Here is a 27,179-nt window from a genome sequence, read left to right as displayed (position 1 = left end):
GGGCAGGAGCATGGCAGAATCTGTTAGGAATTCTTGGTCCAGGAACTTGGGGCACTTCTGTAACATAGAACACTTCTCTCCAAGTTATGGCAGTGGCCTAAAGGCTCTACAGGAATGCCATGGACTCTTCTATTTCTCCTACTTCTACTTCTAGAGCCATGGATTATCTCCCAGGTATTTGAGATTTTTTTCTGTTATAACTTCTCCTATTCTAGTAAGTGTTTCTGGCTAATATAAAACAATGAAGGATAGAAATAGGAGTAAAGGAAGGAAAAGAAAAAAAAAACAGGATAGGATGAGCTCATAAACAGAAAAGAATAAATAAAAATATATTTATCTATACATAAGCACACAAAAAATTAAACCTAATGGTAGACCCCAAATTTGGTTCTTATTTTTTTTTTTTTAAGTAAAGGAAAATCCACCAAGTGGAGGGTTTGCATAATAAAGAATTAGGCTGATCATTGTCCTGTTTTTCTTAGGAAACTTCTAAACCCTTGGACTTTCCTGAGTGATTGGAGTGTCTCTGTTATTGATGGGAGGCTTTTTTTTCTTTTCTTTCTTTTTTATTTTAATATTTTTAGTTGTAGATGAACATAATACCTTTATTTTATTCATTTATTTTTTATGGTTATGAGGATCGAACTCAGTGCCTCACATGTGCTAGGCAAGCATATGCTAAAGAAATAACTCAGGATGGGGACTGGCCAGCCAGAAATACCAATCAGGTTAGGGTTTTGAACCACAAGATATCACCCTAACCTCTGGGTTGTGGTCAATGATCTAATCAATTGCATTTACTCAGTGAAATCTCAGTAAAAACTCTAAATATCAAAGCTCCTGTATGATTCCTTGGTTGGCAAAAGTCTTAGTACTATCACATATTAATGTGCTGGCAGAATAACACGAGCCTAGGGATAATGAAAACTCTGAATTGGGGAAATTCCCACATTTTGTTCTATGTGTTTCTCTTTGGCTTGTTTTGATTTGTATTCCACTGCTATAACTGAAGATAGGAAAGAAGAAATTAAAAAAAAATAGGTAGAGAGGCAACATAAGGAAAGACAAGCAATAAATATTGTTTTAGAAGTTCTGTGTATTTTTCTAGGCCTGTCATTCCCTAAGTCAGTCTCTCAGACCTGACACTCCCAAATTCTTGGGAGATCTGACAATCTCCCTTGTGCACTGTTAATTAAACCCTCAATAAGTAGATTAGGCAAAAAGAGATTCTATATTTTAGAAACCTGTAATTTAGGGGACTTTCTATTGATCAGATAATGGAAACTACATCAGCCTAAGGATCCTGAGAATGACCAGACCACAGTAAATTGTCTTGCCATCCACCAGAAGTGATATCATTCTTATATACCTTTCCATACCCAACCCTCATCAAGTTTCCTTTATAAAAGGAGCCAGGAACCACCAAAATGCATCTCTCACTCTCAAGATGGCCCACTTTCTCCCTTCAATATGTATCTGCTTTCCTAAATAAACCTGTGTCTAAGCCTTTGTCTGATATGTGCTGAAATTCTTTTCTGTCTTGAAAGCCAAGGACCTTGCTGGCCCTTAGCTAAATTCAGATCCTTTCCAGAGACCTATTCTCCTATCATAGATTAACACGAGTCATAAAGGCAGCGTTCTCCTGAGTTCTGGGAAGCATGATAGCAAACTATTAAACCTGAGGGAGTAATGAGAATCTATGAATTTATAGTGGGCTGGTCACAGGTGAAGGTGGCCAGGGGATCCCTCACCTTATAGTTGGTGTCTGAAGTAAGGACAGTCTTGTAGAGGATTGTGTCCTTAACCTATGAAGTCTGACCTCTTAGTAGCTCATGTTAGAAGTCACTGTAGGTATGTGAGAACAGTACACTATGTAATATAGTGGATGGTGTACTAGTATACACAGACCAAACATAGAGTTGTTTTTCACATTGGTTCTTCAAATAAGTTAATCCTTATACCAAAGCACATCTCAAAACCAGTAAAATAGTACAAAGGTTTAAGAGTTGTCATGATGCATTACAAATATTTGCTCTCTTTTGATTGGACGCTGACAATTTCAGGCTACCTAGAAAAACAAACTTTCTCAAGCTTTCTTCTCTAAACATGGTTTTGGTAAATATTGGTTGGTTATGACTGGGGATTCAGAGAACAATGTTTTCCAAATATGGCATTTTTTTTTTTTTGCATGCTGAGCAATGAGATCTAAAAGAAAATTAAAATGCCTTCAAAGCAGGTTCAGAATCAAGATGTCTATAACCTTATCTTATTTCTCTATTTTAAATGCAGGGAGAGGCTTTCTGCAAAGTTGATTTATTTGGCTAAACTCCAGAACTGCCAAAAAAGAAGAAACATTTACCTCTGGCTCCTTCCCTGAGCTCCTACCACAGAAGAAAGACTGAAGTCTTTCCACATATGGACAATTTTTTTTTTTTCAGAGAGAAAATTTTTTAATATTTATTTTTTAGTTTTCAGCGGACATAACATCTTTGTTTTTTTTTTGTATGTGGTGCTGAGGATTGAACCTGGGCCGCATGCATGCCAGGCGAGCACACTACCGCTTGAGCCACATCCCCAGCCCGTCCACATATGGACAAATTTTTATCACATACCAATGTCCTCTGTTTTGGCTTCAGAGAATCATTTACAATCCATTGGATATTCTGCAGTACCAATGGACTTTGTCTCAGGCCACTGTGTGTTCTTTTACCTCATTTGAGTTCCCCCCAAATCACTTACTACTCTCCTAAAAATTGTCTACATTCCTCATTTTTCCCCACCTGTAGAAAAAGGGGTATTTTAAATTTCTGAATCATGTTGGGGAAACAGGTTATCAATGTGAGATTTTCCTCTTTTGCATACTAATAAATTTATATGCTTTTTCTTCTACTTAATTGAAAGTTAGTTTATTCTAGTGAACAGTAGAATAAATTCAGAGGGCACTGGGGAAATTTCCCTTCATCCCTATAGTCCTAATCTTGGCTTCATCTTTTCTTCACTTAGGTACTTTGAAATGCTATATTTCTGAGCCCTTCCATGGATACAGAGTCAGAGATGTCAGAAGATCATCAGCAAGTATTTGGGTTGACTGTCTTGTAAAAACTTCACAATCTTTGATGGGTTTGGATGGTGCTATATCAAAATATGGCTCCTTGGCCTCTGAGAAAACAGCAGAGGTAGGAAGTTCACCCTCACCCTCCTTTCCTGAAGCAGATCATAAAACCTTCTTTGAGAGGTGCCCTTCCTATTTCTGGAGGAAAGGAACATCCTTATCTCTGAAGAACAAGGGACAGTGAGAAGAATCTGAACAAACAGGCCTTGCTATGTGCCCCCTAGCTTTTCAACACCAGATCATATCCCCTTTGTCTAATACTACTCTACATCTACACATTTATTCTTCAGATTTAATAATAAAATACACAGGTTTCCCTGTTTATTTGGGTCTCCAGTTCCTTATAAAGGTTCTTGTTTCAAGTGGAACTTTCATCAAATAAATATATATGCTTTTCTCTTGGTAATGCGGCTTTTGCTTTAGGGATATCAGGCATGAATCTACAGAGGGCAAAGCTATAGTTCGGATCTGTAATATTTTTCAAAGGTCCATGTGTTAAAGGCTTGGTTACAGTTTGGCATTATTGGGAGTTGGTAGAAACTTCAAGAAGTAGAGCCTACTAGGAGGTTTTTAGGTTATTGGTGGTGTGCCCTTGAAAGGGAACTATGGGATCTTAGTCTCTTCTTCCTCTCTTTTGCTTCCTAGCTGTTATGTGAGTGGTTTTGCTTTGCCATGCACTCTAGTCATGATCTGCTACTTTGCTGTAAGCCTAAAAGCAATGGGTCTAACTGATTATATAGTAAAACCTTAGAAACCATAAACCAAAGTAAACCTTTCTCTTAATAAGTTGATTATCTCAGGCTTTGTTATAGTATGGGAAAGTTGACCAACATAGATGAGTAAAGAAATTTCCTCTTCTAATTCCCAAAGGCAAACTGGAATGTGAATGGAAAATAATTTAATTCTTACTCAAAAATGTCTAGAGACTAGCCATATAGCAGACCAAAAAGTTCATTAAAAAGTAATTTCTAATCCTCACCCCACCCTCCCAATAGCAACTACTGGCTTTCAAAGTTGTGCTTCACATTTCATGGTCACAATTTTTTAAAAAGTATTAAATTTTAAGTAAGGTGTTACCAGATGCCTTCCTGATTGGGTGGGTGTCAGAATACTTTCCAAAGAATATGAGGCAATGAATGACATACTTTGCTAGCACATACAGTACTCTAAAGTTAAACTTCTGGCAGAATGTAGGAGGTAACTAAATGTAGCAATTTATTGATAAGATTTTCATAGATAAGTCAGTTAAGAAGTCAAGATTAAATAACACCACTACCACCATGTTTTGGAATTTACCTAAGACAACAAATTGGTAGGGTCAATTGTCTCTTAAGCTAGTCCTCATTTAACAAATGAATGTGTGTGTGTGTGTGTGTGTGTGTGTGTGTGCACGCGCGCATCTTTTTGAACTCTACGAAAGGAAGGCAAACATCCTCCTTAACCAAAGTAGTGCTTAATCACTAAGATACTAATTAAAATAAAGCAGGGGGAGAAGAAGCCCCATTTTTGCTTAGGAAGAAGAAAATCCCAAGAGAAGAAAGTATAGGATAATGGGGGAAAAAAATCACAACTTACTTTGAGTCCAAAGAACAGAAGTCACAAGCAACCAGACAAACAATTTCAAAAGGTGGTAAGAGTCTCTGAGGAAAGACAGGGATGTATGAACTATTTCACATTTGGCAGAGCATGGGAAGAAGAGGGAGAAAAATATCTGAAATTAAAGAACTCTAAAAGGTTGAATTCCTGGAGGTTATAAACACAAGGCTCAATTTTTCTACAGGTTTCCTCCAAGTTTTCAGGTAAAAGACTGGGGAAAAGCAAAGAGATATGAACAAGAACCCTTTAATGGTGAATAGGCACAAAATCCAGCTGGCTTCCTGGGACCATTTTAGCATACAAAGCCAAGCTATTGGTTGCTGGGAGAAGACAAAAAACCTGCACTGATACACAGCAGAGGTGTGCTAGTACTGGGGGTGGGGCAAGAATGCTGAGAGGTAATATATTACTCTTGAGTGCTTCCCCTAGAAGGTATCTAATATGCAATAGTATTCTGTGGTATAAGAACAGGATGTAAAGAGGCTGAAGAAACTGTAGCTTGTTTGTCAAGCATGTACTATGATGTACTTTTCTTAGAATATTCAAAAAAGCTATAAACAAGTATTTGGTTTAAAGAATACAAATATTAAAGAATTAAATATTTAAAATGTCTGACGACCATGAAGGCCTGCTCTTTTAAAAGGCAAGGTACGTGTGGCCACAAGCTGATGGAATGACAGTTGGAAAAAAGGGCAGATGAGACCTACAGCAGCACTCCTTGGTCACTGTGTTCCCCTAATATGTCTAGGGAATAGTAAAAGTCCAAAGTGCATTTACATTTTGTTTACATGCTGGGATTATAAAAAAGCCTCTCAAGAAATGGGATAAAAAACATGAGCATTGGGGAATGTCAGAGGAGGAAAAGCCTTGAAGAAGGATCAATTCTGCAACAGTTTAGAGTTTAGGATTTTCTCAAGATTTAGCCGTCAATAAGAATTCATGATAGAAAACAAAATGGATGTTCAACATAATGGGAATTTAGAAAGTAACAGAAATTTAAAATTTTGTTAATCAGATGCAGAAAAACATCTGTACTATTGATACAAATGAATCACAAAGTACTAGCTTTCTTCTGAAGTGACTGACTTACAATGCCAGAACCCAGGCTGCATGCCAAATGGCAAAGCCTCTCATACATGGAATGCAGATGAGCCTTTGCTCAGACATTCAGAGTTTGCATGGAGAGTGGCACTTCAGCTACCACTGGTGAAACAGGGGCCAGAGATGTCTGTTTGCAATCCATTCTCCATTTTTTATCCCCCAGTACACAAAGGAATCAGCGAACTTAAAATAACATTTAGGTGAAAACACTGATTGGTATACCCTAAAACACTATTTATTCAGCAAAAAAATTCCCAAAGGTTGACAAGTTTAGTATCAGGGCATTACAACTTATGACTTCTATTTGGTCATAATCTTGAATTCAAAATAGATTTAAATCTTTCTCACCTACTGACAAAAATGTTTCTAATCAACAGTTGATATAATTTTCAAGTATCTACTTTCCTCAACATTGTAGCTAAAGTTAATTATTCACAGAATCCATATCTTTCCCCTAAATCATTTCAGTTAACCTTTTGAATCACCCTAAATGTCTTCATCTTCTTTGACCACTTCCAAACCATTTGTTTGCCTGCAGTTATCATTTTAGAGACTCACCTCAGATATCACCTTCTCCAAACTCTCTTCCCTTCCCCTTGAGAAAAGCCATGAGATTCTGGACAAGAGCATTCAAGCAGAGCAAAAGGAAGTACAAAGGCAAGAGCTCTGTGTGTCTGAGGAACAGAGACATGGCCAGTGTGGCCGAAGCACAAGAGGAGAGTAGGTGAAAAAGTAGATCACAGAGTCATATACCATACCAGTTCCTGAGACCTTGGTAGAGAGTCTGGATTTCTATACTAAATAAATTTGAAAGTATTGGAAAATTTTGATTACTAGAGTTATGATTTGAATAACAGAACATTATATAAATTATTGAAACAGTCTTCAAATTGTCTCAAACCGAGGCAGGTTAATAATACCATCTCCTCTTGTTCTTTATGCCATTTCTTTTTTTTTTTGACAGTAAGATGATATTTTCATTTTAATCATACTCAGTGTTACCATAAAAGCTTATTTTCCCTATCATACCCTTTATTCTATCTGATGTAACATTCAATGTCTGGAATCAAAATATAAAAAGCTCAGTAAATTTCCACTAGTTTAAGGATTAAGGGACAAGTTTGGTTAACAAAGTAAAATAGAAACAAGAATAAATTTTGTATAGATATTGATATCCAGCTTCAACTACTTTCTTTTTTTTTTCTTTAATATTTATTTTTTAGTTTTAGGTGGACACAATATCTTTGTTTTCTTTTATGTGGTGCTGAGGATTGAACGAGTGCCTCACTCATGCCAGGGGAGCGCGTTACTACTTGAGCCATATCCCGAGCCCCAGCTTCAAAGTGGAACTACCTGCAACTTAAATAATTCAGCCCTCTGACCAGGAATTAAGTAAAAATTTATCATTCCCTTACAAAAGAATTCGCTTTTAACTATTAAAAGATGCTGAACAGCACTTTTAATACTTAAAAGGAAAAAACTGATATATTTGTTTGAATTTGATAATCTGAGAACTTGAATTTGTTAACAACATACTCACAAAATGTCCTTAATAAACAAAATACACAGAGAGACAGGAATAACTGTATGAAAATAAGGATCATCAATGGCATAATACTTTCTTAAGAAAACAATTGATAAAATCCCTCTTTTCTCAGCATTTTATGAGATGATAGAAAGTTAACATTGTCACTGAATCAAGGATCTTAATAAATTAATGAGAAAAGACTACTCATGAATAAATGACTAAAGACAGTAAAACAAAATATCCAGAGAGAAATTTCTCCCCCCTCCCTTCTACTTCCTTTGGGGTGCAAGGGAATGAATCTAGGGTCTCACACATGCTGGGCAAGTGCTCTACCACTGAGCTATATGCCCACTGGCTACGAAGAGATATCTTAACTGGGTGATTATACTCCTCCAAATCCATGAGATCTGATCTGACTAATATCTCACCTTCTTGAAAGACATCAGTACCTCCCACCCTTTCTGCAGTGATAAAGGCAATAACCATCTGCTTCCTACAAAGGATGGAAACACAGCATTTTCTTCTACTTTGAGTCTTACTGGGGTGGCTTTAAAGAGTAAGGAAGAGACAGAACAGACAGTGTGTGTGTGTGTATGTGTGTGTGTGTGTGTGTGTGTGTATATATATATATATATATATATATATATATATATATATATATATATATATATCCATCCATCCAAGACAGAAAAACAATGACACAAATTTAACCATTTATATCATCACAATGAAAAAAGAAGGGTGGAAATATAGAATGAAAAGAAAACTGAACTGAATCACATGAAAATCCAGTTTTTAATTTTTATTAAAGATAGAATATAATCTAGCTTAGCAAGTTAAAAAACTGAATTGGTGGCTATGAAAGGCTGCACAAATATCCATCTTTTCAACTAAAGATGACATGTCCCAGTGTATTACTACCTGATTGAGAAAGTATTTTCCTGCATAAACTCAGGGTCAGATATAATAAGTATTATGGTTCTCTAAAGACAGAGGAAACTCTGAAAACATACTATCTTCAAGTTTTAAAAGAAGATAAAAGAAGCTTAGGTCTAGGGGAATAAGAAAGTCCTACCTACTATTGATTAAGAAAAGAAGAAATCAGATTTTATTTAAAAAATACAAAACATTATTTATTTATATATGTGCTTATGTCCTATTTAGCATTTTTTAATTAAACAAATGTCAGTTTACAAAATGTCACATTTGCTTAGGAAGGAAGACCAAATTTGAAAAAGAATCCTGGTATAATCAGAAAGAGAATGGTGCTTTGGTTTGAAAAATGGAATCTGAGTTGCTTCCCTGTCTATAGTATGTAAGTGTGACTGCATACTTTTCTCTTAATATCTTTGACTTTGTTTCTCCAACTGCCTTATTGATTTCACAGTCAATGTATATACAAAAATGTCATGTAAATTTTAAGTTACTGTTGAGAAAGTGCAAAGTGGTAAATTTTAGGATTCAGATTAATAATTTTTCAGGTTGTGTTTATATTTGTTTCTTAATGAAAACATCAGTTAATCTTAAGTTTAAAATCACTAAATGGTCATTTAAACTAATGATCTCTGTTGGAGCATTAATGACAATGTTATATTCAATGGGAAATATATTTGGGGAACATTTATTCTAGTTGCAGTATTAGAACCTGTATTATGTTAGAAAGTTAGAAATTATATAAAAAGGTATAAGTGTAAATTGATATTTTACTTTGAGGTGATCGATACACAATAATTTGATTCTTTACAAAAAGTCTCTAAAATCAATAAAGAAAAGTCGCATGAGAAAGAAAAATCTTTTCAGTGGGAGACAGGTAATTTCATTTTGTTGTTGCTTTATTGTGGGCAGGGGGAGGTGAGACATATGAAATAGAATTAAAATTTTTCAAAAAAGTTTCACTCCAGAGTATCAAATTGCCATATAGGCTAAAATTTTCATAAAATGTTTATAGTTGTCATGAATGTTGTCTCAATCTGACATTTACAATAGTGATTTAAATACATTTCTCCTCTTCTATACAGTTACATAGATGTTTTCCCTTTTCCCAATTTAGCTAAGTTATATCTTCCTACTGAAAGCTTATGAATGCCTTGTTTTCTTCTGTAGGCAGGTGGAAAAAGAAGTTTTTTTTTTTTTTTTAATTCTTAGCTGAAAAATGTAACCCAGCGATTAAGGATGTCTGCCTTTGCTATTTTATATCTTTCTTTAAAATCAGAGAAATATGCCTATACATAGAAATCCTAAGCCAATACTTCAGGATTAAATTTAAGTTAATACTTCAGAGAAGATACATAAGTGAATATGACAGTCCTAATCCTTAAGAAACATTAATTCAGTAAAGAAGGCAGGTTTTTAAACAACTAATTGTAATTGAAAAGCTAAATAAAATTGTGTGGTTTTAGAGTTTTGAAGAAGTTATTAATTCTGACAGGTGGCATCAGGGAAACATTTCTTTTAAAAATGTGACATTTGACATTGTGCCTTAAGACATGTATCTACCCAGGAAGAGAGAGTGTTGGCATTACTGGTTGATGAGGCAAAGTCCTTAAAGCACCTAATACACAAGAGTAAATGTGAGACAAGTATTATTTTCACTAGAGTACAAAATCCACAAGGGTAGGGACTATTGTTTCTTTCATCCTCTGTTATATCAATAGCCTTTAGAACAATGTCTGGTGTAAAATAAATATATGTTGAATTAATAAATGAACTGAACACTGTAGAGTTGAAAGAAGGAAGGAAGAGGGCCTGGAAATGCAGGTTGAGCCTGGGAAAGCTTAAGAATATGTGAATGATAATGCAGGGAAATGGATGGCATTAGAGCAGATTATGCTAAGTGAAGCTAGCCAATCCTTAAAAAACAAATGCCAAATGTCTTCTTTGATTTAAGGAGAGCAACTAAGAACTGAACAGAGGGAAAGAGCATGAGGAAAATATTAACATTAAACTGAGACGAGTGATGGGAGGGAAAGGGAGAGAGAAGGGAAATTGCATGGAAACGGAAGGAAACCCTCTTCGTTACACGAAATCACATATACGAGGTTGTGAGGGGAAAGGGGGGGGAAGGGAGAGAAGGGAACAACAACAGATGAGGTAGAGAGGGAAGATGAGAGGGGAGGGGAGGGGGGATAGTAGGGGATAGGAAAGTCAGCAGAATACAACAGTCACTAATATGGCATTATGTAAACATTGTGAATGTGTAACTGATGTGATTCTGCAATCTGTATTTGGGGTAAAAATGGAAATGCATAACTCACTTGAATCAAATGTATGAAAGATGAAAAAAAAAGAATACTATAAGTTTTTGAAGAAGGAAATAAACTGATCTACTATTTATTTTTAATGTTACATTCTGCAGGCCATGTCAACTAATTGAGAAAAGTGAGTGAAGAGACAAAGAAGCTAGGGTGTGGCTCAGTGGAAGTGCAATTGCCTGGCATGTGTGAAGCACTGGGTTCGATTCTCAGCACTGCAAATAAAAAAAAAAAGGTCTATCAACAACATATATATATATATATCGAGAGAGAGAGAGAGAGAGAGAGAGAGAGAGAGAGAGAGATAGATAGATAGATATAAGGAAAATAAAAGGTGCCAGGATTGCAAAGGATATGGATATGGGACTTGGGTGGAACTGATAGGACTTGACATATGACTTATGTGTAGAGGTGAGAAAAAGGAATGAGTTAAAGATGATTCTAGAAATTTCCAAACCAAGTGTCTAGGAGAATGGTGGTATTACTATGTAAGTAAAGGAGAACAGGTAAACAACAATTTTTTCTACAGGAAAAAAGTAAGTTCAGTGCCTAGGCTTATTAAATATAAGTGCTGGCTAGAAATTCATATTAAAAAGTTTAAAATAAAGAAATTTAGACTTGGGGTTCAGAAGTGAGCCAAAATGAAAGCTCTATGTGGACTTAATCAAGATATATGCTCTGATTGCCTATTCTTCACAAGCACCAGAATTTAAGCCATCAGCATAGCAATGGTTGTTATGAATGGGAGATAAGTCATTGGGAAACATTTAAATATTTAAGAAAAAATGGATAAAAGAACCATTGCATGTAATTAAACTAGACAGATGAGAAATAAGACTACTGCACAAATATCAAGGACAAGTTTTTAAGAAGGAAGATAAGGGAAGAAGGTGTACAAATTATTCAAATCCTCAAACATTTTTCCTAATTTAGTGGTTCCTTTCAGAATATAATTAAAAAAACTTCAAGAAAGCGTCAAGTGGAAATCAAACTTTAAAAAAAAAAAAAAAAAAAACTGGGAACACACACAAATCTTACAAATGCTAAGAAGTTGGTGAGGTCTCAACAAAAGTGGAAAAAGAAATATCATTCTGACCTTAAATCTGCCACTGCAACTTTCAGTGAATCATTTGGACTCTTTATCTTTAGCCACTCTTACTGAAACAGGGATTTTTTTTTTCTTTTTTCTTTTTTTAAATAAGAGGTTCTGGGAAAAATACCAACATGAATTTAGGAGTATAGTGAAGGCCTTGGAAGGATGTTTAAAGACTAGTTTCTGTTCTCAAAGAGGTTAGAAGGTTATTTTTTAATTTTAGAGAATAAATATTAAAAAATGATTTGTGTACAAGTAATCATTAAGGCAGTTCAGGAGAGTAAATGGTGTAGATAAACTGTAGTTTGAAGATTTTCCCTCATAGACTTGAGTTGTTATCCTATTGATGTTGAATTGAGTTTACTCAAATATAGACCAGATTATATGTATATATAGCAACAATAAAACAATCTGGTTGGTTTAAATTACATATCCCGGAAGGTAAACTAAAATTCTGATTAATAGCAACATAAGGGAAAATAACCAAGCTATAATAAAGCAAGTGGCTTTATAATTCTCTGGGTGTGTGATTCTCCTGGGATAATTTGTTAGAGAATATGGACCATGGACATAAATATCTTCAGGAGTTCCAGTATCCACTTTCTAATAAAAACAAACAAACAAAAAAGAATTCCAATATATGATAAAAAAAAAAACTTTCAGGAATGATATGCCAGTTTGCATTCTTTTTTAAAAATATTTTTTAGTTATACATGGACACAATACCTTTATTTTGTTTATTTATTTTTATGAGGTTCTGAGGATAGAACCCAGGGTCTCACATGTGTGAGGTGAGCACTCTATTGCTGAGCCACAACCTCAGTCCAGTTGACATTCTTAATAGCAGTTGAAGAAGTGCTTATCTCTTAACATTCTTGCAATCATTTATTACCTTCAAATCTTGTTAACTTGACAGAAGAAAAAAATAAATTGTAATTTCGTAGAATGTTGTCTCATTTGACCATTTAGATTTCTTTTTATTACTGATTTGTAGAGTTCCTTATATACATAAAAGAGAAAGGTCCTGTAGTCACTGACAACTCCAAAAGAAGGATTACTCAAACCACCCTCATGCTTCTACACTACATAATATAAAATAGACTGGCTGCAAATTCAGACCATTTTCCTGCTGCTTGGCAAGTCACTGGCAGGCCACTGTTAGCTCCTTTGCTTTCCCAATCTCCAATTCAGGCCTGAATCCTCTCTTTCCCTGTGTAGACCTGTCAGACCATAAGCACTCAGGACACAGCAACTCTTAGAGTCAAATAGTACAAGGCATGCAAGAAGATGACTAAATAAATACTAGCCTGGCATGGCATGGCCAAAAAAGGGCACTAACAGGCACATTTGTTTTAAAGACAGCTCTCCTTCTTATACACTAAGTGGTCCTGGGCCAGCCAATCTTTGGACACAGTTTTCTCATCAATAGAATGGCATTTAATAGCTACTGCAGAGGACTATTATGAAGCAGAGACCTAATGCAAGGCATGGAATATGACTGGCACTAAGTAAATGTTAGCTTCTTTTCATGTCTCCAAGTTGGTATATGCTTTTTCCTAAAATTTGACAGCTTTACATGGATTTTTTAGATAGCTACATTTACTATCTTTTCTTCATGTCACTCTGATAGGCAATAAGGACACATCAGTGGGTCTTGATTACTACAAAGTCAACTTTCCTGGCACTAAAAGAGTTTCTGCAATTTAAACTGAAGATTACCTCTTTAAGTCTGTCTCATACTCCTTCCCATAAAATTTTTTCTAGTTCAGTAAGAGTAGGTTTATTCATTTTTCCCAAATATACCTGGAACATTCAAATCTGTATACCTTTTCTTACTTTCCTACAATTCTCCAACTCTCCAAATTCCAAGACACATTATTATTATTTTTTATTGTAATCTAATATTTATTGAGTGCGTTCTATGTGCCAGGTATTATTCTAAGTCTATTACATGCATTGTTTTCACTTTATCTTCACAAGCTCTACAAGATATTCTATTATCTCTGTTACCAAGAATACATATTCGGCTTTCTTCTCTAACAGATTGTACAGTCTTGCAATATAAACTATGCCTTCTACTTCTTTGTATAATCATCAAGAAGGAATTCAATGAGAATGTATGAATTGATTACATTTTCATTCATATTTTGTTCTTTCAACTGCTTATAATGCTCACTTTCATCAAACCTATTATGCTGTCAGATTATAAAGTAAATAAACAAGATTATCTAAATTTTGTAGACATCTCTAAGGACCCAAGACTGTTTACAGACATAGTAAAGATTCTGCATGCTGAAGAACAGCAACAGTTTAAGTAGTAGAGTGTGAGTTCTTACAAAGAAATCCTTGGAATTACTAAGATCATGAAATGAGCTTAAGTGAGAAAACTCATGGGTATTAAAAATCATAAAAGTGAGAACAAACAAAATTAATAAAATGTGACAGTACAGTCACCATTGTTTTGTAGATCGCATAAGATATTATAATAGGGTGATAAGAGAAACTCAGCAAGTCCTTTCTCTTCACTGGATTTATCATACAGGGAAAGCACAATTTTTCTTGCATGTAAGCCAAAGCCCCGTAATATCATATCTCCTTTACCAGGAGAAATAATCATTTGGGCTGCTTATAAAATAAAATGTGCTTCAAGGGACTTTTTCAAATAATATGTCTATGATATTATGGGATTTATTTTCCCCCTAGGTCTCCTGGGTTTATAGCACAAACATTTAAATCAAACTTTTTTTCATAATGTTCCTAGCCAAGTCTAGAATACAAGAAGATTTATAACAGACTGATAAAGAAGAGTAAGTCAATCTGAAGATTAAATAAAAATAACAGAAAACTGAGTACTTTTAAACAAAATTAATAACTTAAAATTAATTTATGATTAACTTATTAAAATGAAAAATTTCATACCTTGAGTGTATTGTTACCTTTTTTAAAGATTAAAGATACTGAGGTTTTCAAATTAGCTTGCTTATGATTAAGGATGAAAGTGAGAACAGCTACTATGCTAGATTAAATCATTTGCTTAATTCATATGGAAGAATAAAAGAAATGCCAGTGTGGAGCACATTCAAGTGCAAAGGAGAAAAAAAGGTTAATCAATTCAACTCAATTTTAGCTGAGGGCATTTTTCCACACTACTGAACCCTAGCATGTGTCAGGCAGCTAAAATTACACTAAAACGTGCAAGATCTGTTATTTTAGAGATAATCCAGGAAGCAAACAAAGCCAAAAATTCTCTCTGTATTTTTAACATGAAATGCCTACATTTTTAGTCAGGTGTATATATATTTTTTCTCTGTTAAGACTTTCATGTATAGGTCTCCTCTTTTGAGTAGTTTGATTTCCATAATAAAAAGTAGAAAAAAGGAACAATAACAAAAATGATTTTGTATATATTTCTAATACACTATTTGCCCTTTAAAACAATTCTTACCAGTCTCTGCTTCTGAAGCTCTTCTCTAAGAATTCTATCTTCTGGCAAAACATCACACAACAAAAAATAATTGTCTTGTTCTTCTGTTGAGAGATAAGGAAAGTAAATGAGAAAATAGATATTTCCAAGTTTTTTTCTAGAAGAATTTATTTCTTTAAAAATGTTTGCATGCATGCATATGACTGTGCATGCCTGGGTGCACATACAGTAGGATCTAGTACAGAATCTGTTTTAGCTTTATTCCAATTTAGGCAAAATAAACACAGCAATTTAACTTCAGTCATCATAAAAAGGAGAGCAATTGTAATTTGAGATAGTAAGATTATTCCTTCAAAATATTTGGAATGCAGAGAAAATATGGTACCAAGATGTATACTTACCAAGTGGAGCTGTGGAATTGATTCTTATAACACTACAAAAATCTGTGATGGGCTGTTCAGTGAACCTTTTCTTCCAATATAAAATGTACCTTAGAATAATAATTTAAAAAAGGGTTGGTGAGAAGACTCAATATTTTACTTTCATAGAATAATAGGATTATATAAGAACATTTCATTTTATCTCAAAGCAACAAATAAAATTCTAACTGAATACTACTAGAAAATTTGTGAACACAAAAGCAGTGAAGCATTGTAGAAATATGAAATAAATACTTAATGAAATGAAATTACCCTGTAAAAGCATAAAAATGATTAAACTTTATCCCTAAATTCAATAAACAGATATATAGACAGTTAAACTGAGTTACTTTAACATGATAATGAAGTTTTCTAAAATAATATATGAGTTTATATGTATTTAAAATGCAACAAATAAATAGGCTTCTGACACATTCTGCAATAAATAGAAAGTTGAGTGGTTATCTTATAAAAGAACAGAGGTCATAAGAATAATAAAATGAAAAATCAGTCTACATTCAAAATCTATATAACAAGAGAAAAATTCCATATGTTCACATCATGTTTGAAAGAAGTCAAATTTAGCCTTTGGAAAAATAGCTGAGCTTACAATTCTTATATCTAATGAGCAGATTTAGAAGCAGCATACAGGTTGAATTTAAATGCAAGAGGTAATAAGATGACAGGATTCAACAAGCTATGTTTCTTTTCATTTACTTAACAATATATATATTGGCAATTGCAATTTTATTTGCCAAATGGTACCAATAAGAGAATGTGGTCTTCTTGGGGAGAAAGGAGTTGGTAAGGGTTGACTCTATAGTTGATGATTTATCAGATTATGCAACGATAGATAAAAGCAGTAACTTAAACCAAAGAACCAAAGACCTGTAAAAGATATGTGGTCTTGAAATCATTTCTTTTTAATATTTATTTTTTAGTTGTAGTTGGACACAGTACCTTTATTTATTTATTTTTATGTGGTGCTAAGGATCGAACCCAGGGCCTCGCATGTGCTAGGTGAGTACTCAACTGGTGAGCCAGAACCCCAGCCCCTGAAATAGTTTTAATGGTGTAAAAAACAGTACATAGAAACAGTAGGAATTTGGACATTTAAAAATGGCTTCATATACACCTACCACTGTTTTTCATACAGTAGGCCCACAACAAATGTTTTAAAGTAGTATGAGAGTATTTGAAGATTCTTGTTAAGTTTTCTAAGTAGCCTCCTATTTGACATATTTGTTTCTCATTTTTATTCTTTCCTCCCTTTTTCTTAACATTACTTCTACAATTCCATGGTTCTCTAGAGATAAGGCATTACTATATTAGAAAAAAAATCATGCTGGAGAAAGGTCTGAGAAAAAGAGTGAATCAGATATAAGCTGACATAAAATGTAAATAAGTATATAATTATAAAAAGAAAGAAATAAATGACTAATGTATAAGAATAGATTCATATTTTACTTCTTTCTTCTCACATAAAACCACATTATTAACCCTGATGGATAAGTAAGAGGAGAAATCTTCCCATTTGGAACAGTACTGAATTTCATCCAAAGAGATAAGAAAACGCTGATCTTAGGCTCCAGCTCAGCCTCAAACCACAAATACTATAAATGATGCACTGTTGCTCTGTAGTTCTCATTGGTTTCCATAATAGCAGTCTCAGAACAGACAAAAAGGCAAATTTATCTATCAGAAGCTCTTAACATATCCTATGCCAGCTTCAGCACCTTTCATTTCTCAGTATTCTACACAGCTACTTTAGTTCTTTTCTCCCATGAGAAGCAAAAAAGGAGAAAGAAAAGGCTTAAGAGAATAATAATGACATTCCTTGACCTTTACTTATTTTCTTCTCGGCGTATCTTTTATTACAAAGGGTTGACACGGATAAATGAACATAATAGAATTTATATTAGTGATGTTGCATTGTTCTTCCAAATTGAAATATGCAGATATCTACTTTAATGACCAATCAATTCATACATGGTAGACCAGGTGCTGAGATAGAGGACAACATTCTCTCTAGAGTTCCCTTATGGTCACCATTAGAATATACCAAAGAGAGATACATCAGCCTCCAGTGTCACTATCTGTGTGATGTCCTCTAAATGAAACTGACAATAATGGTCAGCCCTATAAAACAGTAGTTCCATTTTGAGTCTATAGCCAATTATAGGAAGCAGCAGTCTCTCCTTGAATATACAGACCTAGGAAAGTGTGAAACACTGTGAGGCAGATGACCAATAAGAATGTGGTGCATCCTAGAGATCAAACTGCCCTTTGAATTATCATTGATTTATTTATTAATGAAATATCAATACCATTTCTATTATGTCTGCACAGATATTCATCTAGAAGCAGCTTGCTTTTAAAGTGAAGAAAGTGGTCAAAACTTCATAGTTGATGTATTAATATGCAATGAAAGGAACAGGGACTTTGCATTCAGGGATTTGAACCTGAATTTAAGGTATTTCATTTTCTGGAAGCTCACATTACTCATTTGCAATATCAGTTGTTGGTGACTAAACAAAGCAAGTTAAGCAGTGTCCAAAATCCTGAATGTTTAACATGTGGTATTTATTATTAAGAGAAAAAAACATATTTAGATAAGACAAAGGTAGTGAAGAATTTATGTTTATCTCAGGGGAATAATGGTGCCTAAAACAAAAAATATTTCACCCTCAACAAAAGGAAAAAAAAATGAAAAAGTGGGCATGGTGGTGTGCACCTATAGTCCAAGCTACTTGGGAGGTGGAGGCTGAGGTGAGAGGATCACTTGAGTTCATGAGTTTGAGACCAGCCTGGGCAAGAATGAAAGAAGAACCTATATTTAAAAAAAAAAAAAAAAAAAAGGAACATTGCAGCAAACATCTACTGAGAAAAAATAGTTTAATTCATAGTGAGAAAGCTCACAGAAGTGGCTAGGGTGACAAAAGAGTAAAATAATGATGTCATGTGAAGCAACAATGATAATTACTAGAAGCCACCATTTGCTGAGTCCTTGTCTTTCTAAGGTCACAATTAGAATGTAAGAATTGGGATATGAACTTGTTCTGACTCCAATGTCAAACTTGGTCTTCTGGAGAACAGTGCCTCTTGTGGCACATGGAGATCAATCTGCATAAGAACTGCAGAAAAGGGAAGACAGGGTGGGAAAAAGCCCATACAGTTGTAATGAAATTATTATTTTTTTCCTTCAGAAGACAAGGAAGTTCTGTATAATACTTTTTGACAAGCGAGAAACAGAACTAGAGACATGAAGTCTGAAGGGAAAAGGAAACTTCTCTTTCCCAAAAGCATACTAGACAGTAGTGGTGTTCAGTATAAATTGCACCTAACTTCAGGTCTAAGGACAAAAAGCTGATGCCAGCTGTGTGTGGCTTTTGATTTAGAACTACCTTACTAGGGACAAGTGAAAAGTAACTCCATTACAGAGGTAACAATGACCTAATTCCAACAGTCAATGGGTCTCAGTCTCTAAGGATTTCCATGTTTTGATACTGTTTTCATGATCTCTGAAGAGAAGGATCACATTATATACCATCTATTTTGTGTCAGAGTTTACTTCAAGGTGATAGACACAGGGAAGCAATTACTAATATCAATGGACTTAAAATCTGGGTATATTCTGCCTAGCAAACCCTTTGAAATATTTAGGGAGGGGCTGGGCATGGTAACTCACACCTGTAATCCCACTGACTTGGAAGGCTGGAATCTAGAGTTTAAGTCTAGCTAGCCTTGGAAACTTAGCAAGACCCTGTCTCAAAAATGAAAATGAATGAATGAATGAATGAATGAATAAATAAATAAATAAATAGAGCTAGGGATGTAGCTCAGTGGTGGAGTACCCCTTGAATAATGTGTTCCACCCTTAAGAAATGTACACACCCACACAGACCACAAGTTAATGAGGGGCTTCCAAAGGGTTGAAGAGAGTGAAGCTATTATGATATAGTCTGGCAGTCTTCAAATAGGTTCAAAGTTATTTTATTGCTCCATGAACAAGTAGTCATCAATTTTATTTACTTGTTTGTTTTTATTCATTTTTGGGACTGAACTCAAGGGCACTTAACTATCTTTCCAGTCTTTTTTGAGACAGAGTCTCACTAAGTTGCTAAGACTGGCCTTGAATTTGTGATTTCCTGCCTCAGTCTCCTGAGTCACTGGGATTCTAGGCACGTGCCTGGCAGTTATCAATTTTAGAAATGATGTTTTTCAGGCACTGTCAGTAGATCTGAAATATTGTTAGTTGTCTTCTCAAGGCAGGCAGGGGATAAATCAGGTAATAGGCTAGTTCAATAGGAAAAAAAATTATCAATGAGTGTTCTCTTCTTAACCAAACATTGGGAGACAATGTTTGTTACAAAAGCCACATATAACCATAAACCATCATACAATCTAAATATATAAAATTATGAATCAAACCTTATTGGGATATGATATATAATAGACCTCAACTACAACATATATTTGACCTACGCCTAAATTTGAGGCAAGAAAAATACTAAGAAAAATACTAGTTAAATGTAACAATGGTTATTTTTGCTTAGAATTAAGAGGTTTCTATATATATATATATATTTCCTGTGGTTACAGGCACTCAGATAAATTGCATTCAATTGAGATATAGCTTAGTGATAGCAGGCCTTAAATAAATACATGCTTCTTGTGATTTTTTCCCCACCCACTAGAAGATATTTTTTAAAGTTAAGGGATCATTTAGTACTTTTTTTTTACTTCTCTGGTTTATTCAGAGTTAGAATTGTAGCTACTCAATCTGTAAAGGCTACTGTGAAATAACATGGTATCAACACTTTATTGGGATGACTGCTATAAAAGAATTTTTATACTTTACTAAAAAGCCATGAAAGTAATTGTAAGTCAGCAAATACTTTTCTCCTTTCAAAAGAACTTCAAATCATGTCTCAGAATTGTCTCAGAAGAAAACAGTCCCTCCACCATCACTGATATACTTATTGATAAAGGTATAAAGATTTGAGATATGGTTGTCAATTAAGTAGTACAAAATGAGTGAAATTTAATTCAGAAGGTAGCAAGAATTAAGAAGTTAACATATATCTTTTGGAGCAATTTTAATCTACTGAATAAAACTAGAAAATAGCTCAGTAAATAATTGTTAAATACGTTCAAAGGGAAAATTTTTATGTTTCTTTTATTTTTCCCTAGAAAGTTTATACTGTTAATTTGTTTCAATAAAGAAAATGTCAAATATATTTAATGTGAAAACTTGACAGTTTACTTTAAAATATATATATATATTTTTCTTTTTGTTGTGCTGAGGATTGAACCCAAGGCCTTGTGCATGTGAGGCAAGGACTCTACCAATTGAGCTATATCCCCATCTTGTATCTATTATTTATCATCTTTATTACTTATTGTACTTGGAAGGAACAACTTTTTCCTAGAAGTTCTGAATAAATTCATTTATACTACTGAACATCTCACTGTTCTTTCCTCCCCACCTTACCTCTTTAGCTTCTTTTCTAAAGTTAGGAATAATCCACACACATAATATGAGAAGATTTGAACTTATCTCTGATCATAGTCAAGACTTGTTTTGGAAAGAAATTTTTAGTTTCACTAAATAGTAGATATTATAATTTAAAGGAGAATGGATATGTTAAAATGTATTTTAAAGCAACAGAGCTTACTCAATGTACTCCAGCCCATTTGAATTGATCTCAGTTTTACTTACTGTGATAATTTTATTTAATTAGGAGGACAGCTGATAAGAAAGATCTAGGTTTCCAAATTTAAAATACATATTAACTATGCAGTTTAGAAAGCACTTACATCAGATATGCATGTTTTTCTTCAATTAAAAATCATCAATTTTATTATATAGCTAAATTTAGGGAGTAATTAATTCTAACATTTAATAACTGATTCCTAAGCCCTGAGACTTAGTAAGTAATTTGGTTTTTCTGTTTATAGATGAATAATAAGATTAGTATCAATGATAAGAATGAGAGACTGATTAGTACAAATACAGCTACTTAACCATCATACATAGTACAAGGTGAAAATATAAATTCTGATTCAGATACTCAGATTTTAAAGGCAGAAGAGAAAGGAAAATCTTAACACTTCTCAATTATCACTGGTAAACGATCACATTTTTCTGCAATTCATCTGAGATACTTTGTGCTTACATAAGAAAAGAATAAAAAAAATAGTTTCATAACAAAGAAAAGCTGAGTAATATAAGTCTTACTCATTTAATAGTCCTATCAATGGTTAATTGGATAAGAGAAAATTGGAACATGTCTAGCCTACAAAGTGTCTAAAACAAAATCAACAGATTTGCCCACATACTATAATTAGGTATCATAAACGAGAAAGCTCCCAGACTACACCAAGAATTAACAAATGCACACACTCATTCGAGCGTGCACACATACTACCACCAACCAATTGAAAAATAAAAATGAGAATGAGAAGCAGAGGGTCTCCTCTGAAAGTGAAGAAGAAATTATTCTATTTACCAGTTGCTGATGTATATTATTCATGTAACTCCCCTCCCTTTCTCTGTTCCTTCTCTGCTTCCTGACGAGGCAGCACTAAAATGTACTAAAACATACAGTGCTGAATGGATATAAGGGGCAATACATATGCAGGAGGCACATGGCAGACACTCAGTATGGGTGTTAGGCAGTTGGGAAGGATATTGAGGACAGAGATCAGGGTTAGAGGATAGTTAATATTACCCTTGTGGGTATGCTAGCTATTACGACTTTCTAGAATTTTAGATTATTTAGAACCCTGGATGACATCTCAAAAGTTATATTTTACAAATAATTATCAGATTTTTAGACTAGAATAAATGCCTATTGAAAATGCAAGCTACATTTATAGAAAATTAAGATTTCAAATATATCTTCAGTAATAAAAATACAAATGAAAACTTGGCTTCCAGTTATCAGGTACACATTGTTACAGGCACTAGCAAGTGGAATACATACTCTGTTTTATATGTGATTCAACAACTTATAAGAGCTGGCAGAATGATGCTTAAAGTAACTTATTGGAAGTCACAGGTCAGGAAGTTTTGAAGCCTGTATTTAACTCAAGGCCTGCCTTGTATCACAGTCTACCTTAATAATACAGTTTGTTGTTTTGGAATACCCATCATAAGAAAAAAGCTGCTTTCTAGTAATGACATATGTTATCTGAGAGAGAAATTTTTATAGTTAAGATGCAAGGATATTACAATGTCTGGGCTACTCTAATATTTTTTAATGAAATCAGAAGAGAATATCTCAAAATGAGATATTAAATTAAGGACCAGATATATTAAATTATAGACATGCAGTAACTATATCAGTTAGTAACTACCATGATGTTGCCTCTTTGAATTATGTTTGCAAAATTTTAATCAATCATGAAATGTGCATAACTACTACTCCACTATAGTTGCTTAAGAGAAGGTATTTCTCTTGAACAACTACTATCAGAAAGTATAAATTGGGGAAAAAGGGATATTGCCTATATCACTAACCTGCTAGTATGATAATTCAGGTGTTTCTCAGTTGGAGCATAGCTCACTTTGAGCCCTGGCTGTGTAGGTCAATTTTCATAGAAAAAGAATATTTCCAACATGCCCAATGTTAGCATGCTCCTCTCTATCTACTTTTTCATCTTCATTATCCTTTGTCTCTTAGACTCTGTCACTGATTTCAATAGCTGTCACTCTTATATTTTCCCTTTGGTTTGTTGAATGATTCCATTTTTTCCTCCCTCCTGATTTACAACCTGAGCATAGCACTTAGTTTAAACTGAGATTTGTTTGGACAAGACCCTGCAGACTTGAAAGGTTCCAAGTACCCCTGTTTTCAAACATTAACTTTTGGGTAGCCCATTGCCAGGTCTTTTTTCTTGACTTCCTATATGGACCCATTCACCTAGAGAATGCCTATAGCCTCAAACATGAAAAGAATGTCGATCTGACAGACATCAACAGTGTCAACAATCTCATGAAATGTGGCAAAGAAAATATTATTTACTCATTTGGAAAACTGACCGATTTCCAGAATAAGTAGGAAATGCACCAGTATCTGACATTCTCAAACACAAATCACACACTCAAGAAAAAGAGTGCAATTTCTAAAAGAGTCCAAGGAGAAACCTGAAAATGAATATGTACTTTCATATTTGCATAGGAATTAGTTCATAGTTTATACCATTTCCCTAATGAACAGTGAATTATTTTATAAACAAAACCAAATTTACCTTCGGAAATCAACAACCAGCTTAACATCAGCAATGACAAGTTTATGCTCAATAATCATGTGCTTCAAAAGTTTGTCTTGTTCAGCCACAGGAAAATGCTCTTCACAGAAAATACAAGGCACAGATGTTGAACCATCTAAAGTGGTGGTGCCACCTGGATTTTCTGGCAGGGAAAGCGGCTCCAAGATACAATCCTTACTGTTACTTTCTGGAAGAGATTAAGAAAAAAGAAATAAAGAAAACTTGAAACCAATTTTTTAGATCTTTACATGAATGATTTCTCACCTTCTGCATTAAAAGGATCCTAAAGATATTCATGTATCTCCAAAAAGAAAAACATATAGTGACAGAGAGTAGATATTTTATTATCATTTTAAATACTTTTGTAACCCTGAGACAGGGAATAATGCAAAATAAGCTCAAATTCCCCATTTGCTTGCTTGAATCAGAGAAACCCATTTGTCAGGGCAGCTATTCGAGACTTCTTCTTGGACACTGGTCAGTGGCAGAACTTCTGGGGTACTTGCAAGCAGGAAGGTTACAAGATTCTAAGGTTCAATTGTGACCTATGACTAAGAGTTATCACACAAAAGGAAGTAAATGGTATATATACGAGGCTACAGATGATGTCAGGCCAGTCTTTTAGGCTATTCTCTGTCACAGCAGCAAACTCTTTCCTATTTCTGATTATCTGTCACATATAGAGAAGATAGTTCTTAAATAGGTGGGTGGCCCACGTGGTGATTTTCTGTTTATATCTTTCATTTGCTTTTTATACATTTAGGTATCAGAATTGAGGCTTCTGTGAATAAAGATATGAATGTTCAATTACTAGACATAAATGATAAACATTTCTCTTATCTGTACTATTCCTTTTCCTAAACATCACCTTATAGTATCTTTATGAGTTGAAGTGTATAAGTTTTGTGTCTACAATTTTAGGACCTCAAACTATAAGCAGTTGTGTTGCATCAGGACCTCTCTTTAGTCTGCCTGAGTGGAAGCTGGACCTTCACTTTATTCAGGTTAGTGAATAGTTAGTAACCAGAAAACTAGTATAAGGAAACTAGGGTAGAATCTTTGATGTTTGCAGAAGGGTGGGGAACCATCTTAAGAAAAAAAGATAGCTCTTTGACAGACAATAGTCTTCAGAATTAGGTTAATATTAATTCTCCTGTTACATTCTATTTCTTATTTTTATCTTACTGTATTCTTATTATTCAAAGCATTTTTAAAAATTTTTGTTGATGGATCTTTATTTTGTTTATTTTTATGTGGTGCTTAGAATTGAACCCAGTGCCTCACACATGCTAGACAGTGCTCTACCACTAAGCCACAATCCCAGCACCTTATTCAAAATATTCTTAGTTGAATAATTGAATCATTCAAGGTAGACTGCTGACAGTGGCCTAAGAATTAGATAACTAATAAAAGAGGGGCACTTTAATTTACTCACTTAACAAAAATCAACTGAGTATCTACTGAATGCCAGTCTCTTTGTTTCAATGTTGCTTGACATGATCCATACTATCCAATTTAAAGTGCTCATAATTTGATTGAAGGTACAAATACAAAGTGTAAAGAGAGCTATATGGAGCAGAAGAATGGAGAGTACAACTAAGCTGGAAAGGGAAGGTGTCCTATAGGAGATGACCTCTAGTATATTATTCATATATACTCTGCCCCTATTAGAAGTATGCTAAACCAAACTGTTTATTTTTGTTCACAAATTTTTTATTATAATTTTGTTATATTAAATACTCCCACATGACAGTAGGGGAAGTATTTAAAATCCACAAGTACTTTATAAGTACTGTTAATGAAATAGATTATTAGCAATTTACATTTATTAAATTAGGTAACGGAATCATGAAATTCTGCAGTTTTTTGGTTATAGGCTATACTCTTTAGTTTAGGCTAAATTTTCATATATTTTTATGTATATGTTATTATATACTTTCATGTACATATATATTTGTTAAGTATATTACTTATCTCTAATTCCCCCATCTTAACATTAGAGATATGTAATATACCTATGAAATTCTATGATAATACTTTATACTAGTAGAATATGACAAAGGACAGCACATTCTAAATAAAGTCAACATTAGTAAGTATTACCTATCAAATAGGAAATAACAAGTACTATATTACATCTTTCTCTCCAAATTTGATTAAGATAGTTATCATTTTGTTTGACTGTAGAGCACGAGCATATGATTAATAATTGTTACTACCAAGAGCAGGAACTGATTTTTTTTTAATATTTATTTTTTAGTTGTATTTGGACACAACATCTTTATTTATTTATTTTATGTGGTGCTGAGGATCGAACCCAGGGCCTCACCTGTGCTAAGCGAGCGCTCTACCACTGAGTCACAACCCCAGACCAGGAACTAATATTTGTTGAGTGCTTGCTATTTGTAAATTACCAACAAAGTGCTTTTGGGCATTTTCTCAATTAATCCTAACTATTTTATTTGGCAGTGTTACTCTAATCCCATGTTCTAGATGAAATACTTTCCTAAAGTAATAATGTAGGTAAGTGGCATAAACATAGTTCAGTTCAGTCTAAACTCAAATACTACATTTTTTCTGCTCCCAGTACCAAAAGTATTTCCTTAACTTTCTTCTTAAATAAGTACTTTCAATGCTGTTTTGAATTTATATATATTTAGAACTACTCTGAATTTATATGCATTCTGCCAGTGTCCTGTAGTCTCTCTGATACTACATCCACTAGCACTTCTTGCACAAATCCCAGTAGCCCATGTTTTTCAAAATAATCACTGGAGTACAGTTTATCTTTATCATTGTTTTTACTTTTTCCCAAGGCTTTACTGCAAACTCTACTATTCTGTGATTCATTTTTCTTCCCTTTTGTATGTGTAATGCCCAGTTTTCCTTTTTTTAAAGTTATCCTTAGGAAAATGGACTGAAATGTTCAAGTATACTAGAACCACCTTTCTTGTCAAAGACATAGAGAAACAAAATATGAATATGCAGATTTCATATATGATAAAGTTGTGGTTTGGCAGTATTAAGTTGTATTTGGGAACTTGAGTGACTATGTTTTCCTGAAAATAGAAGTTTTAACAGAACATTTTTAGACAACAAGATTTGTTTTCTCCTCTAACCATTAGCACCTTGCTCAAAATTATAATAGCTCTAATCATATAATGTTTATCTATTTGTTCCCCTTTCTTGCCCTCAGATTGATAATCCTTGGAAGGTAAGGTGAGCCCCCAGTTGTCTTTATTTACTTGCAAGTACACTGAATGAATGTCTTATGCCCACCATGACCCATCATTGTTTATTTTGTGTCTGGCATTGTTAAGTAATTTACATGTATCTATTAACCCTAATGAAGAAGATTTCAATTTGATCTGTATTTTA

The 27,179-nt window shown here is 34.0% G+C and overlaps 1 protein-coding gene across 2 annotated transcripts in view; it reads right to left on the bottom strand.

Annotated features, from left to right (window-relative positions):
- Znf277 (zinc finger protein 277) overlaps positions 1-27,179 on the bottom strand; it is a 127,524-nt gene that overhangs the window by 33,972 nt on the left and 66,373 nt on the right. For both annotated transcript variants that reach the window (XM_076835172.1, XM_076835174.1), the window contains 3 exons: positions 23,781-23,988; positions 15,507-15,595; positions 15,127-15,209 (listed from right to left, as the gene is read on the bottom strand). In XM_076835172.1, coding sequence (XP_076691287.1) covers positions 15,127-15,209; positions 15,507-15,595; positions 23,781-23,988 — 380 coding nt within the window. The remainder of the gene's footprint in view (positions 1-15,126; positions 15,210-15,506; positions 15,596-23,780; positions 23,989-27,179) is intronic.

Source organism: Callospermophilus lateralis, chromosome 1, assembly GCF_048772815.1.
Source record: "Callospermophilus lateralis isolate mCalLat2 chromosome 1, mCalLat2.hap1, whole genome shotgun sequence".
Taxonomy (NCBI): domain Eukaryota; kingdom Metazoa; phylum Chordata; class Mammalia; order Rodentia; family Sciuridae; genus Callospermophilus; species Callospermophilus lateralis.
This window is presented reverse-complemented; position numbering and strand designations above follow the sequence as displayed.